Genomic DNA, 20,906 nt, shown 5'->3' with positions numbered 1-20,906 from the left:
TAGCATGTTTTAATATTCTCATATCTACACTATTTAATTAGTTACCATAATTAATGAACTCCATTTCCAGTTCAATGACGTCACTTTAAATGGGATAACTGTATATGACTAGTGGAATATTGTGAAATTTTTTTGGGATGGTTAAAATAGAAAGAATGTCAATAATTTGCTTATAAACAGTATTTTATTATCATAGAGGATTCAAATTGCTAACCTTGACAAGCTTAGGGTTGAGATGTAGTTCCTTGTTGATTGATAATAATATTGATTAGCTAAAACAATACCAGGTGAGTCCTGGTTATCAAGAAGGCTATAAATGATCTAATCTCTCTCATATCCGTACCCAAGCCAAGGAAATCCATCATAGCATCTATATCAATTTAGTTTTTTCAGATTGCCCCGAAAAGCTAATGAGTTTAAACATTTGTATTTTAAACGTTGAAGTGCATCATTCTCTTCTAAGCGTCTAGAACTTTTTTCTTACCCACAAGATAAATGCTGGAAATGTACTTCAAATGTTTTTCATTTGTCTTTGGAGCTTCTCTTCTTTCTAACTTGTGAGGGTGGATTTTCCAGTCTTCTAGGCAATACCTACAGCACCTGTAAAATTATTAAAATTGTTCAGTTAATTGAGCCAGTGTTTTAACTTTCTAGTTCCTGACAGTTCATCCTTCATCTAATGACCCAAGTATTTTTTTTTGGTTTCTATATTGAGCTAGGTGGCTTTAGGTCTTTATTGGTTCAGTTAATTATCTATTTTGGTAAATTTTCAAAGTGCCTCTGTGGGGTATACAGCATGTCCTCTTGTGTGATGCCAATTCCTATCCAATGGGTAGGTTCATAAAAGAGCAGCCTACGCTGGACTTAGAGGGAAGAAGAAATCAACGGGACATTGTGTGATTGCTTCTTTAACTCCTTTTCATTCTGTTATTCTCAGAACCCGTGGCAGATTGTCATCAGACTTCTTGTGCTTATCATCAAAACTCCGCTCTACTTCTCTAATGGGAGCAGAGCACTATTCTCCTCCTTGGTTCAGGTGCGTGCATATATTCAAGTCTAATTTTCTCTCGTTACATAGTTAATAAGCTCCATATTATTTTTTTACTTACAAGAATAATAAAAAATGCTCCCTAATATTTATAAGCCTTTGTATTTAAACAGTGTTGCTCCCATGATGAAATGGACTGATAACCATTACAGAACTTTGGCCCGTCTCATCTCAAGGAAGACGTGGCTCTACCCAGAAATGCTTGCTGACGAAACAATTGTCTACCAGTGTGGCAATTTGGTAAAGTTCTGCTGCATGGAATAAGACTCTAGTGCTTTTATACCCAACTATAAAATACCTTTTTGTTTCTTACTGATAAGTAGAGCTAAGCAAAAAGAAGAGAATCATGCAAGTTAATCCTTTGTTCTTATTCTAGACAAAACGAAATGAGAAAGAAATCAACATTTACTGTGCTATATAGTATATAAAGGCTCACAATTACAGAAGATTTAAACTCATATATGATAATTTACATCAACTGTACCAGTTGATTTTTTCACTGAATGTGCATAAATCAAAATAGCCTATGATTTTATTTTTCCCATTTGTTTTAAGTCATGCGATGGAAAATGCTACTTTCTTTAATCTTGATCCTCTTGCTGCCAGCCCCAATTTTCATGATAAAAGGAAATAGTGGATGTATGTCTCTGTGGTTATATGCCTACTTTCTACATGATCTAAACTGACCTTCTACAAAGAGAAGCTTACAGTTAACACTTCTATAGATGGCACCTGACACTTGTATTTGATTTTCTAAACTGATGAATCGTACTGTTTTTATATCAATTACTATAGGCTCTTTGGGTTGTCTTTCAAGGGTCAAGTTAACCAAATTGGTTGGTTATATTCATTTCCCTAAACTAAGGCCCTTGTCCCTGTTAGATGGTTTCCTAGAAAAGGAATATTTATTTCGTTGGTGTAAAATACTTAGCAAAGAAGGGGATATATTATTGTAACATGGGCAGATCTGCAAAAGGAACTGCACCCAAGGGTGTGACTTAGTGGTCAAAGAAGTGGTTGAGAACCCTGACCTATCTTGTTCAAAACACAGTGGAGACAAGAAAAATTAGGTGATCCTTCCCATCTGTCCTAGCCTTGGTGGACAGAGTTACCTGTTGTTGGTGATAGGTGGCAGATTTCTCATTGAATTAGTCGAGGTCCGCGAAAGCTAGTACGGACACCACGGTCATCAAAAGTAAAAAGAAGAAAACAATAAAATCTCGTAGAGGAACTTTCTTGTACTGATTTGTTATTGCGCTTGTGGCTTGAACCTTTAAGAGCAGTTTGTCACTGTCCAATGCTTGTGTGTTTGTATCGTGCAGTGAGATCTGACATTCATGTGATTTTTCTAATATACCGGGATAGATTCTAGGCATATGTCCCTGAGCAATATCCTACAGTGCTTCAAATTAGGGAAAATAATTTGGAGATCTTGGCCAAAGCGACACAACTGGCAACTTCATATGGCTTTGATGAAACTAATTTTAAGTCCGTTCTGCTTTTCCTATCTAAAAATATGCGTTTCTAGCTTTTATTCAGACCCAAAACTGATACTGTTTTTTTTTTGAAATTGATAAAAAAAAATGAAGTATCAGTTTTGGGTCTGAAAAAACTGATACTTTTTCTCTAGCCCCTGAGTAGCGTGATATGGGTGTTTTGGTGTGTGCCTCATGCCTGATCCAAAGGTTCAGATTTATTTGCTTGATACATCAAATATATTATTTATCTATATACTTGCTCTGATATATTCACAACTTCTACAAGGAAAGTTTGTTGCTGAAGCCATGTGCGTAATTGCTGCAAATACAAATGTTCCCGTGAGTGTCAAATGCAGAATCGGACTTGATGACCATGATTCATACTATGAACTATGTAAGGTATTCAAACTTTCCCTTCCCCTCAGGAAATGAGCATCAAAAATCAATTCTTCAATGATCAATCTCTTGATTTTTACTTGTTCCTTCCTTTTGTCTTGTATGTTACAACTCCATTTTTATGTCCCAGCCTTGCTTCAAGGAAATCATCAAAATTGAGCTCCTTTAGTTTCTTTATAATATATTTCCAAGCAGGACTTTGCTGACCTTGTAACTGCTTGAACTTTATAGTAGATCTTAGACAGCTGACAAGAACTTGTAACTATGAACTAGAAGCAAATTCATGACCACTTGACTCGTAGTATTAGCCATGTCCCAAAAAGCCCAAAAATTGGTGGGAACTTGAAAATATTTAAAAACCAGATTTTCTAAATCTGATCAAATTTTATGGTCAAAATAAATCATGAAAATGTACTCACAATGACCATATGTATTTTTCTGGAAGTTTCTCTTCTCCTAATAAAACTTTTTCCTTTTTTGAATTTTTGACTTTTTTCACTTCGATACAAACAATCATGGATTCTGTAAACATTTTGAAAACTTCAATGGGCCAAATGTGAATTTTGCCTCACCTTATAAACAAACTTGTGTAACCCCAAACACCCACAAACATCACAATCACCAGTAACTCCCCCTCCACTTCCTCTCTTTCTCTCTCTCTCTTTTCCCCCAAAAGGGCTTTTCCCAATTTGAACTCTTCAAAAATTCCTCGTACACCAAGATCTTTATCTCGTGTATGGCCTTTCACACAGCGTGCCCATTTACCTGGTACTACATTCTTTTATTTTTGTATTATTTGTTTATAGTTTTGTTTATTTTCTCTCTTTTTCTTTTTATTATCACTCTTCTATCTACTCTCTCTTATCTAGACCAAGGATGCCAAATGGGTTTTTTGTCTTATGGTTTGAAGTTGTTTACTAGGGTTATTTTTATAAACCATCCAGTGTTTTTGGGTGTGGGATTTGGCTATTTTTTGGTATAGCTGGAGGATCTGCTATCTCCCTCTTTATGGATGGACGTGACATTGCTTTCTCCGTTTTGTGTTTTGTTGTTTGCTTTGGAATTTCTGACCCAGTTGAGTGTTTTTGCCTTTATTGGTGCAGTCGAAAGATCTGCTTCTGCCCAGATGGGTTCCCAAAGGATAAAAATGGGTTCTTGGGAGATGTGACTAGGCTTGAGGAGTTTCTCAAGGATCCATGGGGTCTTAAGGCCAAACAACCTGCCACATGTCAGGTTAAGGTGCCCAAGCTCATCGTTGCGTCGCCCCCACGAGTGCCTGTAGGTAATGGGGATGGTGAGGAGGCAGCTTCTACTGCTTCAGCTCAGACTAAGCGTGTTGCTTTGCAGAAGAAAGCTGCTGCTGCTGCATCTAATGTGGGTGAGGATTTCGCTGGAGGGTTTCAGTCTGGAGATGTGGAGGTTAGGAACTACTGTTTTAAATTGTTACACGAAAGTATCCAATCTTTTTATTTACAAATAATTATCTCCCCTCAGGGCTCCATGAAAGATGTTGGTGGAGAAGAACAAGGTCTATCAAATGTCAAAGTGTTGTGTAGGCTATGCTTTTCCAGTGAAACTGAAGGAGGTGAAAGAGCAAGGAAGATGATGTCATGCAATTGTTGTGGGAAGAAGTATCACCTAAGCTGCCTGAAAACTTGGGGTCAACATAGAGGTACTCTTATAGGCCACAAGATTCGTCAGTTTTTAGTGTTATGCTTTTGCTAATTTGCCCCTTTTTACAGATCTCTTCCATTGGAGTTCATGGACATGTCCCTCTTGCCGGGTTTGTGAGGTAAAACTTTTGATTCTTTTCAATAAAATAATGGAACATATTTGGTTTTGCTTTCTAATAACTTCCCATCATGTGGCAATTGTACCATGAGTTTTTTTCTTCCTTTAATGTCAATAAGAAGGTCAAAGCTAATTCGACAAAACATTGACTTTTATTGCCTAACAAAATGGAAAAATTAAATTTATATGAGATATCAACTGATGTCCTAATTTTCTTTGCTAGCCTTATGTAAAACCTTGAGGTTTTCATATTTACGAATTTTAGGTTCTAACCTGTTGCCTAACCCTATGAGAGGTCATCCATGTCAGTTCTAACACACAAATCTTGGCAAGGTACACTGATAAAATAAAAAGGGATCCTGACTAAGGTCGCTGTCTTAACTATAGAAATAGGTGTTTTCAACTTCTTTGTATCTGCATGGACAGTCAATTCAGAAACAAAGATATTGCTTTTAAGTCGATGCTTTTAAATGGATCTCTCCGTATGTTTATGGTGTACAATAGTCAAAGGAGATGGCAAAACAGGTAGAATTTGACCCATGGCCCCACTTATACGCAAACCCATTAGTCACTAATCATACACTTGCCATATCAACTACCTTTTGTCCTGTAAGAAACAGGGAAGACTACTTTCCACTAGATCAAGTGGACCCAACTCTAATATGCACCATGTCAAAGCCAAATAAGCTGCAAGCAATAATAGCTTATAATGATAAACCCATGTTGAAACCCCGATCCCTGGTTGTAAGAAGTTTTTAAATGACGGTGTTTTCTTGGCTTGGTAACAGAGTTATGGTGGAAGGCGTCGAAGTGCTCACAAGCTGGTCAAGGCACCACAGTTTTGAAAAGAAGTTATTTAATGTGAAATAAGTCACTATAGTTCCATCAGTTTTATGTTTTTTCTTTTTATGGTGTAAATTTTGTCATGTTAAGTTTACAAGGTGTTGCTGAATCAGATTAGGTTTTCTTCTTGGTTTTTGTTTCCTTCTCTGTTTCTCCAGCTTGCTTTTTCAGTCTTTTGTGCTTTTGTCCTTGTGTTCTTTGGTGCCTTTAATTTTTTTTTTGTTTGAGGAAGACTTTGATTTTAGTTTTTGTTTCACATTAAACCTTCAGATTGTTGGAATGAGGTAGTTTAATCTATCTAACCAATGGTTAACCAAAGCAAATCAAACAGAAGGTTATAACCAACTAGCCGTTAACCTTTATCCCTTCCTTTGTTACTCTCTCCGTGGCACCACGAGACTTGCATCTAGGTTTACTATGGAGGTTTCTTGGGGGCATAGAAAAATAGCCTTGTAGGTTGGAATATTGGTAGGATTTGAGCGGTACTTTGAAAATGCAAAAAAACAATAAGGTCTTTCAAGTTTTAATCAAAAGCAATAAGAAGCGTATGATTCATCAAACATATGAAATTACCTAAATATATGAATTTAGTACTTGTATGATCAAGTAGCGATTAGCATTATTATTTTCAGTACCTATTATACAATAATGACAATATGTAGATTCTATACCTAAAATGAAATAGAATAAAAATAAATTTCAACGAGGTCACAAAATAATGATGGTCAATAGCAACATTGGTTTTAGATTCTCAATAAATTGATTGTAAAAGTAATTAGTTTGCAGCATTTAATTTCATATTAAATAGCTTTTGTAACTATACATAGAGTTGAAAGAGAAGCAAAAAGAAGCTCAAAATCAGCAGTAGTTTAAGATGGGGACTTGCATAGAAAGAAAGTGTCATCTTTTAAGAAGAAAAGAAAAAGAAATTTTAAGGAAATACAAAATCTTAGCCTTACTACATAGAAAAGTCAATTCAATTGATTATTTCGATGTTTGGAAGTGGGGTTTGGAAATAATGGAATGTTCTCTATGAGGTCTTTTTATAAGAAACTATTGGTTAGGGAGAATATGACTTTTCCATGTTATGGAATATGGATCTCAAGGGGGCTGAGGAAGGTGTGCGTTGTCTTCGTTAGTTAGTGTTACATATGTAAGGAGGCAGGTGAAGATGTGGATCATCTTCTCTTACATTGCGGCCTAACCATGAAGCTATGGTGGGATAAATGTTGGATGGTTAGGCACTCAGTGAGCATTGCCAAAAACTGTGAAAGATTTGATGTTCAGTTGGAAGAGCGGAGAAGGAAAAGAAGACGAAGGTCTTAGAACGTGGTTCCACTTGCTTTAATGTGGGTACTCTGGAGAGAGAGAAGTGAGAGATCTTTTGAAGAAGGTGTAGAGTCGAGTTTCTCTCCATCAAGGAGTAGTTTGAGTTCCCTTATTTTCTTTTGGTGTGAACAAAAAGTCCCTTGTTTTGTACTCCCTCCGTTCCATTTTATATTATTTAGTTTGACTCGATCCGGAGTTTAATAAAGAAAGGAGTAATTTTGAAAATTGTGGTCTAAAATAAGTAATAGATATTTGTGCGACTTAAATCATTTCATTAAGGGTAAAATAAACATTTTAAAGTTATATTGTTACTTAATATAGAAACGTGTCATTCTTTTTGAGACTGATTAAAAAGGAAAGTAAATCATTTAAACTGGGACAGAGGGAGTAGATGAGTGGGTTGAGTTTGTAGAGAATCATATCCTTTTGTAGATTTTTTATCTTTTGATATATTCCTTTTATATGGCAAACTTGGCCATGTTTATGAATGAAAATACGTTTACTAGATTAAAAGAATACAAAAAAGCAATAGTAAAAGTAGAAGCGTTAAAAATTTGAAATAAAAAGACAAACATGCCAAACAACACTTAATTGTAGAGAGTCATCCTAGTACCCATATATCCAAAAAAAAAAAAAAACCCACTCTTTTTTCTCCCTTATCCCTATCTTCTCCATATTTTGAAGTTTTCAAATAAATTTCTGTGCTTCGTTGAAAAAAAAATTCTCTCATCTTGTCTGTACCAAGTTTTTCCAAAGCGTGTACATCATAGGTGCAGCAATAACCCCTAACTTGGCATCACTAGCTTGCATTGAAACTGGATTTGGGGATGTGAAGGGTTTTTGACATATTGAAGGAAGAAGTGGTAGAAGGTGTCAAAGGATGGTGCTCGTGGAATTGTTAATTTTACTGTCCGAGTGACTGCAAGAACTGGATTGAAGGTGTTGCATGTGTTGCATGGGCAGGAAATGAGTTTATTGGTTGGGTATAGTGGTATTTTATCAGGATGTGGGAAATTTTGTGATGGTTTGGAGGGAAGGGGTGGTAGAGAGTGGAAGATGCCAATACAGTATATAAGGACTAGATTTGCTCTCACAAAGACTAGAGTTTATGTGCTGATGAGATATACACAAGTGAATGGAGTTTAACCTATTTTCTTTCTTTTCTATTTGAGTGGCTCATGGTCAGGGATGTTTCTGATAATGGTTTTTTATATGCTCCTGTTAAATTGCAAGGTAGGTTGCTAATCTATTTGAGGCAGCATCACATGAAGCGCAGTTTCTACTCAAATAATGATTATCGAACATATTAACTTGTAAAGATCTCTTCAAGTATGAAATATCTTTAAAAAAAACTATTGGAAGTGTCCCTATCGAGTAGGACTATAAATGAAACTATTGGCCGCTTTTTGTTTGTTATAATCTTTTGCCTAAAGCAACTTTTCTGTTTGATAATCGGACATCCGTTCTGCATCATACTCTAGTGATTATTGCATTTTTAGCTATTCGATGTCTATGCTATTGTTCAACTCATGTTCTTATGCATACTATATTGTTCATATATGCTTACTGTATGTATGCTCCCTTTTTGGTGTAGGGCTGTCAAACAACTGGAGATCCAAACAAGTTCATGTATTGCAAAAGGTGTGATGCAGCTTATCACTGTTACTGTATGCAGCCTCCACTCAAGGTGGATTATTGTGTCTTACTCTTCCAGTTCTGTATAATAGTAAAACTAGATTGTACTTATTGTTTTTGGGATGTGCAGAAAGTTAGTAGTGGGCCTTATTTGTGCCCCAAACACACAAAGTGTCACAGCTGTTGTTCTAATGTTCCAGGAAATGGACTGAGCGTGAGGTATGTAGTATGGTGCCATGAGCAGCTTGTGGACATTCTCTTGGATTCAAGTTTTGCTGTAAATATTAATTGAACAGTTTAATTAACTCCATTTTAGTTACACTGCTTATTCATGTACTTCTCTATGTCCTTTTCTCTGTATCTTCACAGAGGAACATCATGTAGGTGTTCTATTTATGTTATATATTGTGATAAGGGCTATGAAAGCAATTTAAATAAGTTCTCTAGTTTTGGGCTTTCCCGTAGCACAGTTAATTTTCTGGACTAATATCTTACAGAGATTTTAAAGTACAAATTATTGCAATAGTGGCATCCGATAATGTTGTGTGCTGCATGTGATATATGAAAATCATATGAAGGCATTGCATATCCTATGAAAATCATTAAAGGCCTTGCATATCCTATTGCCTCTGAACTATTGATAGCTTGATCTATGGCAGGTGGTATTTAGGATACACTTGTTGTGATGCTTGTGGAAGATTATTTGTGAAGGGAAACTACTGTCAAGTTTGTTTGAAGGTTAGATATTTTGGCCGTTATTATTATTTGAGCTTCTCTTTGTTTAATCTTACAATGAGGTTCTTTGTAGTATGGTGGTTTATCAATGTGAAGTTTCTAATTTGTCGGCTATAATTACTGTATGCCTTTGGCTTTCATTGCCTTTCCAAAGAAACCAATTGTTTTTCTTCCCATAGGTCTATGGGGAATGCAATTAATCTTTTTTTTATACTATAGGTTTATAGAGATTCTGAAACAACACCTATGGTTTGCTGTGACATTTGCGAGCGCTGGGTGCACAGCCAATGTGATGGCATCAGGTTTACCTTAATTATTGCTTTTAAGATTATTAATTTATGTGGTTTGCGAGCTATTGCATAGGAGCGGGTGTGCGCACCCAAAGGTAGCGGCTGCGGGTTTCCCTTGTCATAAAAAAAAAAGGATTATTAATTTATTGGTTTTGCTTTGGCGCCTTTCTTATGAAGTGCAATTTTATTTGTTAACACGGGGCTAATGTGGATGTGCATTAGGTTAGACTTTTCTGTTCTGGAATTAAATATCCGAAATTTATTATTGACAGCTTCCTATACCTTTTGTGGTGCTCTTGCAGCAGATTTTGCTTTGTTAAAATGTGGGAAGTGTTACCAAGAATAGTGTCATCATTCTCCTTTGACTTTGATTGTCTCATTGAATAAGTTAATGGTATTTTGGGGACTGCTGCTTATGCTGCATTCGGCCTTATTAAGAATTTAAATGTAAATTTTCTGGAGACACGAAAGCTCCGCAATCTCGGGCTTCTACTGGTTGTAATTCAGGGTAGATGACATAACTTATACGAGAGAGACTGAAACGAGAATGACAAATCTTTTGTGTATTGATTTATTGACATTGGTATATTGATGTGATTGTATGAATGATATTGCTTCATGGACTAAGCTATAGCAGTATGAATGAATGAAAAAGAAGAAGAAAATTACTGTTTGGGTTTTTATAATTTTCTACAACGATAGTGGAAAAATATGGCCAATTTTGGGGAATGCGTTGCATTAGACTGTCAGATTATTGGTTACCGTCATCAATGGGAAAAAATTAAATTCTTTGAAGATGATAAGGAACAACTCAGGATGTCTAAAAGCTGTTTGGCACTTTTTTTTTTGGTGGATCAGAAAACAACCTCAAAGGAAAGTAAAGGGAAATTCCAGCTATTTAGATTTTAAACAGAAAAAGTTCCCTTCAACCTGTGTTTTGGAAGGCAAAAGGTGACAAGGATCTGCTTCGCCGCGAGGCGTTTGCCTTTTTGAATTGAGGCGTCAATTAATACCAAAAACTTTAAATATTTAATTGTATATATACATATCCAATATCTCAATAGCAATAACATATTAACAAATATATCAATTCAAAACTAATAGTAGAAAGTAGATACTAAAAGACTAGAACTTGAATGACTCAATAATTCATAAGACAATTAACAAGTAATACTAGGACTCTAAAAAACGGAGACTGCATACTGCTGAGTGCTGACAGAATAAAAGACAGGGCATGAAAGAAGAAAAGGAGAAGAAGAAGAACAAAAATTGTTGAAAACATACTTGATGAGGTCGCGAAGCAAAGGACTGAAGAAGAAAGAGATGGAAGAGAGAAGCTGAAGATCGCGATTGCAAATTTAAGGTCGCGAAGCTTAATGAGAGAAAAAAAGGGAAAAGAGAGTCGTGTTTGTCCAAAACACCAAATAAACCCTAATATTGCCTTTTAATTATTAAATTAGGCATGTTTTGAAAAAAAAGGTGGTGCTTCTTGTCGCCTCGCCTTGCCACGTCGCCGCTCCCCTATTCTCTCCTTTTTGAGATCGCCTCTCCTCGCTAGTAATAGGCGACAAGGCCTCGCTTCGCCTTTCGCCAAAGGTTATAAGGTGCTCGCCTTTCACAAACCCTGCCTTCAACTATTTCGGATGTGTATCTTTTTTGAATTCTTTCAATGGGGAAGTTTGATCTATTAAAAGGTGCGTAGCACTTTCATCAATATGAGAGAGGGAGCTTCAGGGTTGTACCTATACAATTAGGGTTTTGCAGCTATAACTTCCACTGCAGGTCAATCGAGAATTCATTTTCAGAGCTAAGTTCCAAGGTGGCAATTTTCATTTTCAACTTAGTATGAGAGAAACTATTGATTGACACAATTGGTCATCGCGCTTATTTAAAAAGCAAGTGTAGAGAAGCTACCGTCTTAGTGTTATGACTGAAGGCCTCTACCCTTCAACTATTTAGGATTGTGTCCTATTTTGGTAGGAAAAAGATTAGAACTACTTCACATATGGCAATTGAGTTCATTAAAAAGGGTTAACGGTTGGCAAGGAAAATTGTTATCCCTTGGTGGGTTACCGTCCTTTCAAGATCTTGATTAACCAATGACAAATCATTTCAAACGACGACTTTCAATCGACATTTATGAACATTTCCCTAGTATAATTTGTTGATAATTATGGAGGAACCTAATATTCATGGACTTGCAAATCTTAAGTTAAATAGAACATCCTTTGTCCCAATTATGTGACATACTTTCCTTTTTAGTTCAGTCCATAACGCATGTCAGTTTTTATAATTGGAAATAATTTAACTTCAAAACTTTCCCTTTACCTGTATTAAAATGATTTATAGCCACATAAATGGTAGGTCACAAATTTCAAAAGTCTTTCTCTCTTTCTTAATATTTGTGTAAAGTCTAATGGTGCCACATAAATTGAGACGGATGGAGTAATTATGTTGAGGAAAGAGGGAGTAAGTGTTTGTACGGAAAAGTCATAAGTTACATCTCGTGGTTGTCCATGGGTTATTTACACACCTTAACTTCACATGTGATCTAATACTCCCTACTCTTGCTTGAAGTGTAACTAGTACCCCAAAAAGGTGATGTGCCAAAGATAGCTAAGTTGCTCAAGCTCGGGTGCTGATCTAGAGGTTTGATCCTTTATGATCTAAATTTTATGGTTTGGGGATACGAATCTGGGTATGGATACGGGGGTGCGGGGATTCAGCTAAAAATTGTTTAAGATAGATCCTCAATTCAAGTAAAGCAGAATAAATTAGGTATGAAATTAATGGAGAAAGGAGCAGTTATATAGTCCTTAATTTATATAATTATTTGTAAGGGAAACCGTGGTGGTTCAAAAAAGTCATTTACACACCTTTAACTCTACAAGCGACCTAATACTCCCTACTCTTGATTGAAGTGGAACTAAGATCCCCTAAAAGGTGATGTGGCAAAAAAAGTGTTACCAATTTCCTGAAAGTGCGTGAGAAGAAGAGAAACAATATAAACAGTACCAACAATACATTTGTCATCTTCTAATTGGTTGTTTTATAATTAATGAAATTTAATTAATATATTCCTTAAAATATAACAACATACACATTGTTATCTCACAAGTGGGGTATGATGAGGGTATAGTGTATGCAGTCTTACCCTACCTTATGACGGTAGAGTGGTGGATTTGGATAGACCCTCAGTTCAAGTATAGCATATCAAATCAAATATCAAAATAATGGAGAAGGAAGTAGTTATATATTCCTTAATTATATAATATAATTGTTTGTAGGGAAAAGTCACAAGTTACATCCCATGGTTTTTTAAAAAAAGCATTTTGATAAGGCACGTATCTTTAATACTTATTCAAGGAGGAAAAAGCGAAGAAAGATAGGAGAAGATAATGATTTGTATCTTTTGAAATTCCTGGAGGTTTCACCCATGGAGCATGGAGCGGTTACTTACAGTTATTAGGAGTTATTTAGCAGTTCCTTATGGTTACTAGAAGTTATCTATCCTTATCCTAAATAGTTATAAAGTAGTTATAGTTATCTATTATGTAATAGGAGATCTAGTAATGAGTAGACAGGTGGTAATATATCTTTTATATGCAAAAAAGGTTGTTCTAAGAGATACGAGATACTTGTATCTCTTTGTATTTTCTATTGTTCTACGAGATACTTGTGTCTCTCTTTGTATTTTCTGTTGCTTTTATCTAGTAAAAAACCTCGATTTCTATCATTGGTATCAGAGCAGTAAGATCTGCCATGGTTAATACACGAACCAACGCTTTCCACAACGAACCTATAATGTCGATTCATGATCAGATCGACCAACAATTGACCACTATAGCAATAAAATTGGGAGCCATTGACGCTCTTGCTGCTGATGTAGCTGCATTAAAAGCACAAAACAAACAAAATCAGCATGGAAAATCTAAAGTTTTAATGGAAGAGGGCGAGGTTGATAGCACTTGGAGGCATTTAGAAACTTATCAATGTTTTTACACAAAGATGGAATTTCCCAAGTATGAGAGAGAAGATCCTCGAGGTTGGATTCTAAAAGCAGAGAAGTATTTTCAAAATTATCGAACACCTATGATTGCAAGGTTGATGTGACTTCAATGTATTTTGAAGAGATGCATTGGATCTATTTGCTTGGATCAACAGTGAAACAACCATTTATTACTGGGATGAGTTGGTGAAAGTTATGCAAGAAAATTACAGACCCGCTGAGTTTCAAAATCTAGATGAACATTTGTGTAGTATCCAACGGACTGAATCAGTGTTTGAGTATAGGCAGGAATTCGCAAAACAGGTAGCACATGTGCAAACTTGGCCAGAACATTGTTTGCTTGGAGTTTTCCTTAGTGGACCCAAAGAAGACCTTCGTGTGGACGTTACGATTCACAAGCCTCGGTCTGTGTATAAGGCGATGAGTTTGGCCTTAGAATATGAAGAAAAACAAGGACTAAATCAGTCTAGTAAGGTACATGTTTTGCCTTATGGATCAAGACCTACATCAATTGGGACTTCCTCTCCAACGACTCGGGAATCCTATAATTTTCAAACATCCCGCCAGCCAGTTACACACACCCTTTTCAATAGTCATCTCTTCCAAACACTCGCCCACTGAATTTTGAACAACAAATTCGACGAGAAAAAGGCTTATGCTACCATTGTGGAGACAAGTTTACCCCTGGTCATCGCTGCAAACTTGGGACTTTTGCACATTTGGAGTTAATGCAAGAGAAAAAAGATGTGCAAAGTCTTGGCGGTAATCAGAATGAAGACATACCCCCTACTGATTTGGGGGAAATCTCTTTTCATGCAATTTTGTTCAAAAAATCTGATTCAACTTTAAAACTTCAAGGCACTCTTTGCTGCCATAAAGTGTTGATGTTGGTAGATAGTGGTTCGACGCATAATTTTGTAGCAGAAGAAATTGTCACGAAACTTGGGTTGACAGTCCAATATATCCCTACTTTTGGTGTCCAGATAGGCAATGGTGAAATTATCAAATGCAACAAAGTTTGTCATAGCCTATCAGTAGAGGTTTCTAACTTGGTCATAAAGCACGATTTCTTCCCTTTTTCCTTTGGTGGCGCAAACATGGTGTTAGGTATACAATGGCTAGCATCCTAGAACATAATACAAGCCAATTGGAATGAGATGTTCCTAATCTTCCAATTGAATGAGAAAACTTATAAACTGCAAGGTGTTCCCCAGAAAACACTCACGACAACATCTTTCCAATCAGACCTTGAAGAACAGATGTTGACTAGAGATGCTATGTTGAACCTTATGAAGGCAGATTATAAACACATAGACGTTTCTTCTAATGTTGGTGATGCTTCTATTTTACGTCTTCAGCCATATCGCCAAAAATCTTTGTTAGTTGCACAGTTTCCCGATTTTCACCTTGAGGACAAGTCGTCTTTCCGAGAGGGGTGTACTGATAAGGCACATATCTTTAATACTTATTCAAGGAGGAAGAAGCGAAGAAAGATAGGAGAAGATAAGTTACGCCCAAGACTTAACTTTACGTGGTATCATAGCAAAACCAATCTCACTCAATGTTACCCCAAATTAAAATCCACATGTTCAACACTGGGGTGAAGAATGAATAAATTCCCACATCGGTGGTTAGTGCGATAGGTGGTCTACTTAAAATCCTTGGAGAATCCTTTTGAACTAGCTTTTGGGGTGTGAGTTAGGCCAAAAACTTAACTTTATGGATACATAATTCAATATACTTAAATAATATATTCCTTAATTTATATAATTGTTTGTTGGGAAAAGTCATAATGTGGTTGTCCAAAAAAGTTATTTACACACTTAAACTTTACTTGCGACCTAAAGCTCCCTAATCTTGTTTGAAGTGGAACTAATATCCTCCTAAAAGGTGATGTGGCAAAGAAAGTGTAACCAACTTCTTGAGAGCGCGTGAGAAGAGGAAAAAAACACTATAAATGGTTATAATAATACAGGTGTCATCTTCTAATTAGTTGAAATATAATCAATTATACTTGATTAATATAGTCCTATGAATTGTGTTTTCTTAATATTTTCTTTAGTCCTTTCCCTTTTTTCTCTTTTCTTCCTTTTCTCTTTCTTTTCTTTTTCCTACACCTTCAGTTTCTTGGTTAACTTAACCCGACATGCCCTATCTCCGTTAGTCACTTCCCCTGCGCCATTTTCTTTTCTTCTTTTTTCATCTGTAAATAGTTTTCTTTCTAGGGTTTGATATTGAATAAAATGCTGAAAAATTCATAGGTTTTCTTTGAAAGAAAATTTGTTTGTCGGCCATCATGTTTTCTGGCGAGGTGGGTATTCTCTCTTTCTTAAATATTGTACAAAACGACCTTTTCAGATCTTTATCTTGAAATATCGAAAACAAGATTCAAAAGCTATGACAAAAAAATTGCATCTTCGCTGGAAAATTAAATTCTGGTGATTTTCCTTTTGTCCTTTTTGGAGCTATCTATCTCAGAATTACCTTGTTAAGAAGCTGATAAGGCACGCATCTTCCATACTTATTCAAGGAGGAGAAGCAAAGAAAGTTAGGAGAAGATAATGATTTGCATCTTCTCAAATTCCTGGAGGTTCCACCCATGGAGCATTGAGCAGTTTCTTACAATTATTAGGAGTAATTTGACAGTTCCTTATGGTTGCTAGAAGTTATCTATCCTTATCTTAAATAGTTATGAAGTAGTTATAGTTATCTATTATATAATAGGAAATGTAGTAATAAGTAGACATGTGGTAGTATATCTTTTATATGCAGAAAAGGTTGTTCTAAGAGAAACGAGATACTTGTCTCTCTATATATTTTCTATTTTCTATTGTTCTACGAGATACAAGATACTCGTGTCTCTCTTTGTATTTTCTCTTGCTTTTATCCCGTAAAAAACCTCGGTTTCTATCAGAAGCCCTTTCAATTATGAGTCATGGTTTTTGTGTGTGGTGCATCTCATTATTGAACTTAATAATGCATTATTCTAGTCACCACCAAAGCCACAAAGGACCATCTAAATTGATTTGTTTCTGCAGGTTTTGCCTAATTGTGCAACCCAAAGCTGCGATGGAAATTGAAAATAATATGAAGTAGAAAAAGAAGGAAGGGGAAGGGGAAAATGTGAAAAAAAAATAATGACTAATAAGTTGAATTTTTAAAAAAATATATATTATACACGTGTCAGGCGCTTGTATAATAACACTTCTACATAAATTTGGTATTCTCTTGAGAAGGGGGTAATAGTTCAACTTAAAATAAGAATAAGCAGTAGGAGGTCACCTGTAAAGTATCAGTATGTAAATGACTTATGTGAACAACTATACGGTATTTGTATGACTTTTCCCTTGTTTGTACTTTGTAATAAAATATTTTCCAAATGTTGATTTCAAACTACCACAGTTAAAGCCAGATGACATAATGTGTTGGCTTGTTAGTCTTGCATTGACTAGATGAAATTGGAAATAGATGGCAAATGGATGGATCAATTATATTTGATTCTTATATAGAAAAGTTTTTTTGTTATATTTGAGTTATTTCTTTTTGGAGCAATTCAGAAGATTTGCGTTTATTTCTTAAATGAAGAATTTGAAAAAATATCCTGGAATAGTTATCGAAATGAATCTTTTTACTGGAATAATTATTGAAATGAATTAATGAGTACATATAAAATTTAATTGAACAAGAGAAACACTGAACTTAGACTTTTTTCGCTTTCTTAAACTCGAATTAAGAACAGTGTTTCCAAGAATAGTCCCATCATTCCCAATTGACGTTTATTGTTTCATTGAATGATCGAATGGCATTTTGGGGACTGCTGTTTATGCTGCATTCTGCGTTGTTAAGATTCAAGTCAGTTGACAGGGCGCTAGTTCTAATTTCCAGATAGCTCCCTTCTTCCCTTCACTATATTAATATTCTGACATATTTGTGGTTTGCCAATTTGTTCACCCTGTCAGTCATGTGATATAAAGGTGTTAACTTATGCAACTTCGATCGCACTTCCACTTAAGCTTTGAGAGAGGGACTCCATTGGATGTTTTAATTTGAAAATGGGTATTTGCTTTGCAGTGATGAAAAATATTTGCAGTTTCAAGTGGATGATTTGCCGTATTCATGTCCAACATGCCGCGGATATAGTTATAAGGTGTGTTTATGGCAGTGATTAATTTCACTAGAAAAGTTAATCGAGAACTCTGTCCTGATAATTCTCTTTTGATGTTCTCAGTCGATAAATCTTACAAATGCTGTTCAGGAGCTTTGGAAGAGGAGAGATGTAGCTGATAGGGATTTAATTGCAAGTTTGAGGGCAGGAGCTGGGTTGCCTGTTGATGATGAAATATTTTCTATTTCACCCTTTTCAGAGGATGAAAATAGTGCTCCTCTAGTAAAAAATCAACATAAACAATCCTTAAAGTTTTCTCTTAAAGGTTTAGTTGACAAATCTCCCCAAAAGAGCAAGGAATGTGGAAAAGCTTCTGGTAAGGAGAAGGGGTTAGCTGGACAAAATGAAGGACATCCTGATGCTCCATCTGGTGGATATAGTGCTGGTGATGTCAAGAATGATGAATTGCAGGCTTATGGGGAACTGAATAGCTTTTCTTCTCCTGTTGGTAGCTTAACAGAAGGTATATGTTCATTTAATGAGGCAGGGGTCATAAAGCACAAATTTATAGATGAGGTTACTGGAAACATGGATAAGAGGACAGTCCAAAGGAATGGTAGCAAGCCTCAGCATTTGGATGGGGATGATGTTGGGATTCAAACAAGCATGCCAAAGACCTCCAAGGGGCCAAATGGTAAAAAAAAATTCTATTTGTCGTCTTTGGTTTCTTCTTTCTTTCCATTTTCTAACTTGCATGAATCTTTTTTTTAAAAACTATGGCTTCTCTGTAGAGTTTGATGACTGTAAATATGCTTTTCTACTTGCTTGCATCACTTATGACACAAAAGCTACGGTTTTCAAAATTGTTATCTCATCCAGTCAAAAGGTTGCGCCCTTGAGAAAGATGATTATAGTTTTCCTCTGTGCATTATTATTTCTTCGAGATTTTCATCTATGATTGGTAAGGAATTCATATATAAGTTGCCCTAGGGCTTTAAGTGGTAAGAGAGCATCGCGTGATATGTGGATTAAGATCATGTCACGGGTGAAACCCTGCTGCCGACAAAAGCCTGATATTTAAGTGAAGAAGGGTAGATGGGTGTGCTCATTATCCCCACTGTTTTGAACCTTATGTCACTGGCCCTCGAGGATTTTTTGGTTATAAAGAAAGGACATATAAGTTGGCTATGGAATATCATTAAATACTGTGATTCTTGGGTTGCTTTTTGTTAGTAGAAGTCATAAGTAACTCTAATATACTTGGTTATATAGAAAGGACATATAAATTGGCTAAGGAATATCATAAAGTACCGTGATTTTCTTGGGTTGCTTTTTGTAAGTACAAGTCAAAAGTATCTTTAATGTATGTTCTTGCAATGCTTTTTCTTGTAAGAGAAATACTTGAGTGGATGTAAACTTATGCTACATATTTCTTCTCCTTTCCTTGGATAATTAGCTGCTTATTTGGCATATTTGGAATGTGTGCTTTGGTCATCACCTTATCTGATGTTTGTTATTTTTTTTCTTTCTTTTTGCTTCTTCATGACTTAAGTGGAAATTCTTTTGAAAGTAAAGCAATGGGGGATTTTAAGTCATGTTCTCAAAGTTTAACAATACAATGTTAATATTAATTAAACAATGATAAAAGTGTAAGCCAGTAGTTTGAAACGTTTTTCTTTTTATGATCTTGACAAATCTTGAAAGAGTAGCACTGATGTACATCTCACTTACAGACTTCTTCCTTTTTTCAAGATGCTGAAACTGCTTTTGATGTCTTAATGGATACACACCGGCATAAAACAGAGGAGTTCTCTTTTTATAATTCATATTTTTTCCTGTGTGTGAGTACTTGCAGCTGAAGAGTCCGAAAGCTGCTGATGACCCAGAAAAAAATAAATTAAAATAACCTAAAGTGATTAAATTTCATGCTGCATATTATTATTATTTTCTGATGTTAACACCCACCTCCACACACACTGTCGAAATGGATAGGTGGCAATACTTCTGTTATTTCCTAATTGTTATTTATAATTCGACTTGTGGATGCGCTCTTGCATCTGTTGTTCCCTAAAATTCTTTCAATTCAATATCTAGATTGCTTGATCAAGTCCGCAAAATCTCTTGAGATAGAATAATTAGCTTCAATACTCTATACTCCTGTTCTTATATGGTGTAGATTCTCTACTTTTTGGTATAACTCTTGTATATGGGAGAATTTCACGTTAATAAAATTATTTACCTTATCGAAATATATTCTTATATGTACTTCTTTGTGTATCAGGTAATGAGGATTGGGTTCAGCTGAGAGAGAATGAAAACTCAGAAAGGAATGACACTGCAGCTAAACTTGGTGGTGGAGCAGGTAAGACCTGTTGTAACTTGTTTATTTTTTATGTTGGGGCCGGTATAGAAGGTAAGATTGTATTTGTTGGTTTTAGGAGCATATTTTTAATATTCCATTAGTAACTTTTCTTTTGGCTCTCATTTCTGTGTCAAAAGAAAGCAACTTAATAAAGATCAAGAAAGTTAGCTCAGAAGCTACTCATTTCCCTGCCAAAGTTGGTGGAAGATTTGCCGATGGATCTGGACCTTATTCTCCACTCAAGACTTCTGGTATCTTAGGAAAAAGAAGCAATGACGGTAGTGTTATTACAAAGGCTGGAGCTGAAGTTCCTGCTACAAGGGACAACAAATTAACTTCTGTTAAACATGCCGAAGCTGGGCCTGCTTCTTGTGATGACCTGAATGAAGAGAAAAATATCTCACCTTCATTATCTAAATCACCGAGAAAGGATCCAAAACCTCTCCAAAGGCTCAATTTCAAGAATCCTTACCATGAAACTCAAAATGCATTGGCGTCTCCAGGAGAGGAGGAGAAAAGCATGGCTAAGGGCCAGAAGTCTACAAGAAAGAGAGTACCAACTTTTGAAGAAAAAGCATCAACCAGGTCTGATGATGATTCATCACAGCAATATGAAGACAATACAATGGATGACTTCTCGGATCATAACTGGATATTGCAGAAGTTGGGACAAAATGCAAAAGGAAAGAGAGTGGAATTTCATCATCCGTTTGATAATACCTGGTAAGTTTATTGTTACATCAAGCTGACTAATCTGCATACTTAAAATTTATGCAACTTAATTGGAAATGAGTGCTGTGATATTCTGGATTAGTAATCATGATAGCAATGAGTAAAGGGCAATAAATAGAGGCTAGAGCTAGTGAATTGCATTGGAACTTAAGG

General features: G+C 35.8%; 1 protein-coding gene across 3 annotated transcripts in view; it reads left to right on the top strand.

The window, feature by feature from the left end:
• The window catches only part of LOC125853510 (uncharacterized), a 113,363-nt gene that overhangs the window by 35,519 nt on the left and 56,938 nt on the right, over positions 1 to 20,906 (top strand). Inside the window, exons 2-15 of one of the 3 annotated variants that reach the window (XM_049533207.1) lie at positions 938 to 1,036; positions 1,162 to 1,288; positions 2,813 to 2,925; positions 4,026 to 4,341; positions 4,417 to 4,594; positions 4,665 to 4,714; positions 8,480 to 8,572; positions 8,651 to 8,739; positions 9,180 to 9,258; positions 9,475 to 9,557; positions 17,626 to 17,701; positions 17,783 to 18,353; positions 19,941 to 20,021; positions 20,159 to 20,272. In XM_049533207.1, the coding sequence (XP_049389164.1) occupies positions 2,894 to 2,925; positions 4,026 to 4,341; positions 4,417 to 4,594; positions 4,665 to 4,714; positions 8,480 to 8,572; positions 8,651 to 8,739; positions 9,180 to 9,258; positions 9,475 to 9,557; positions 17,626 to 17,701; positions 17,783 to 18,353; positions 19,941 to 20,021; positions 20,159 to 20,272 (1,762 nt within the window). In that variant the 5' untranslated portion in view covers positions 938 to 1,036; positions 1,162 to 1,288; positions 2,813 to 2,893. Of the gene's footprint in view, positions 1 to 937; positions 1,037 to 1,161; positions 1,289 to 2,812; positions 2,926 to 4,025; positions 4,342 to 4,416; positions 4,595 to 4,664; positions 4,715 to 8,479; positions 8,573 to 8,650; positions 8,740 to 9,179; positions 9,259 to 9,474; positions 9,558 to 17,625; positions 17,702 to 17,782; positions 18,354 to 19,940; positions 20,022 to 20,158; positions 20,273 to 20,906 lie in introns of those variants that run through there. The other 2 variants (XM_049533206.1, XM_049533205.1) reach the window with 2 other exon arrangements.

Source organism: Solanum stenotomum, chromosome 1 (genome assembly GCF_019186545.1).
Source record: "Solanum stenotomum isolate F172 chromosome 1, ASM1918654v1, whole genome shotgun sequence".
Taxonomy (NCBI): domain Eukaryota; kingdom Viridiplantae; phylum Streptophyta; class Magnoliopsida; order Solanales; family Solanaceae; genus Solanum; species Solanum stenotomum.
This window is presented reverse-complemented; position numbering and strand designations above follow the sequence as displayed.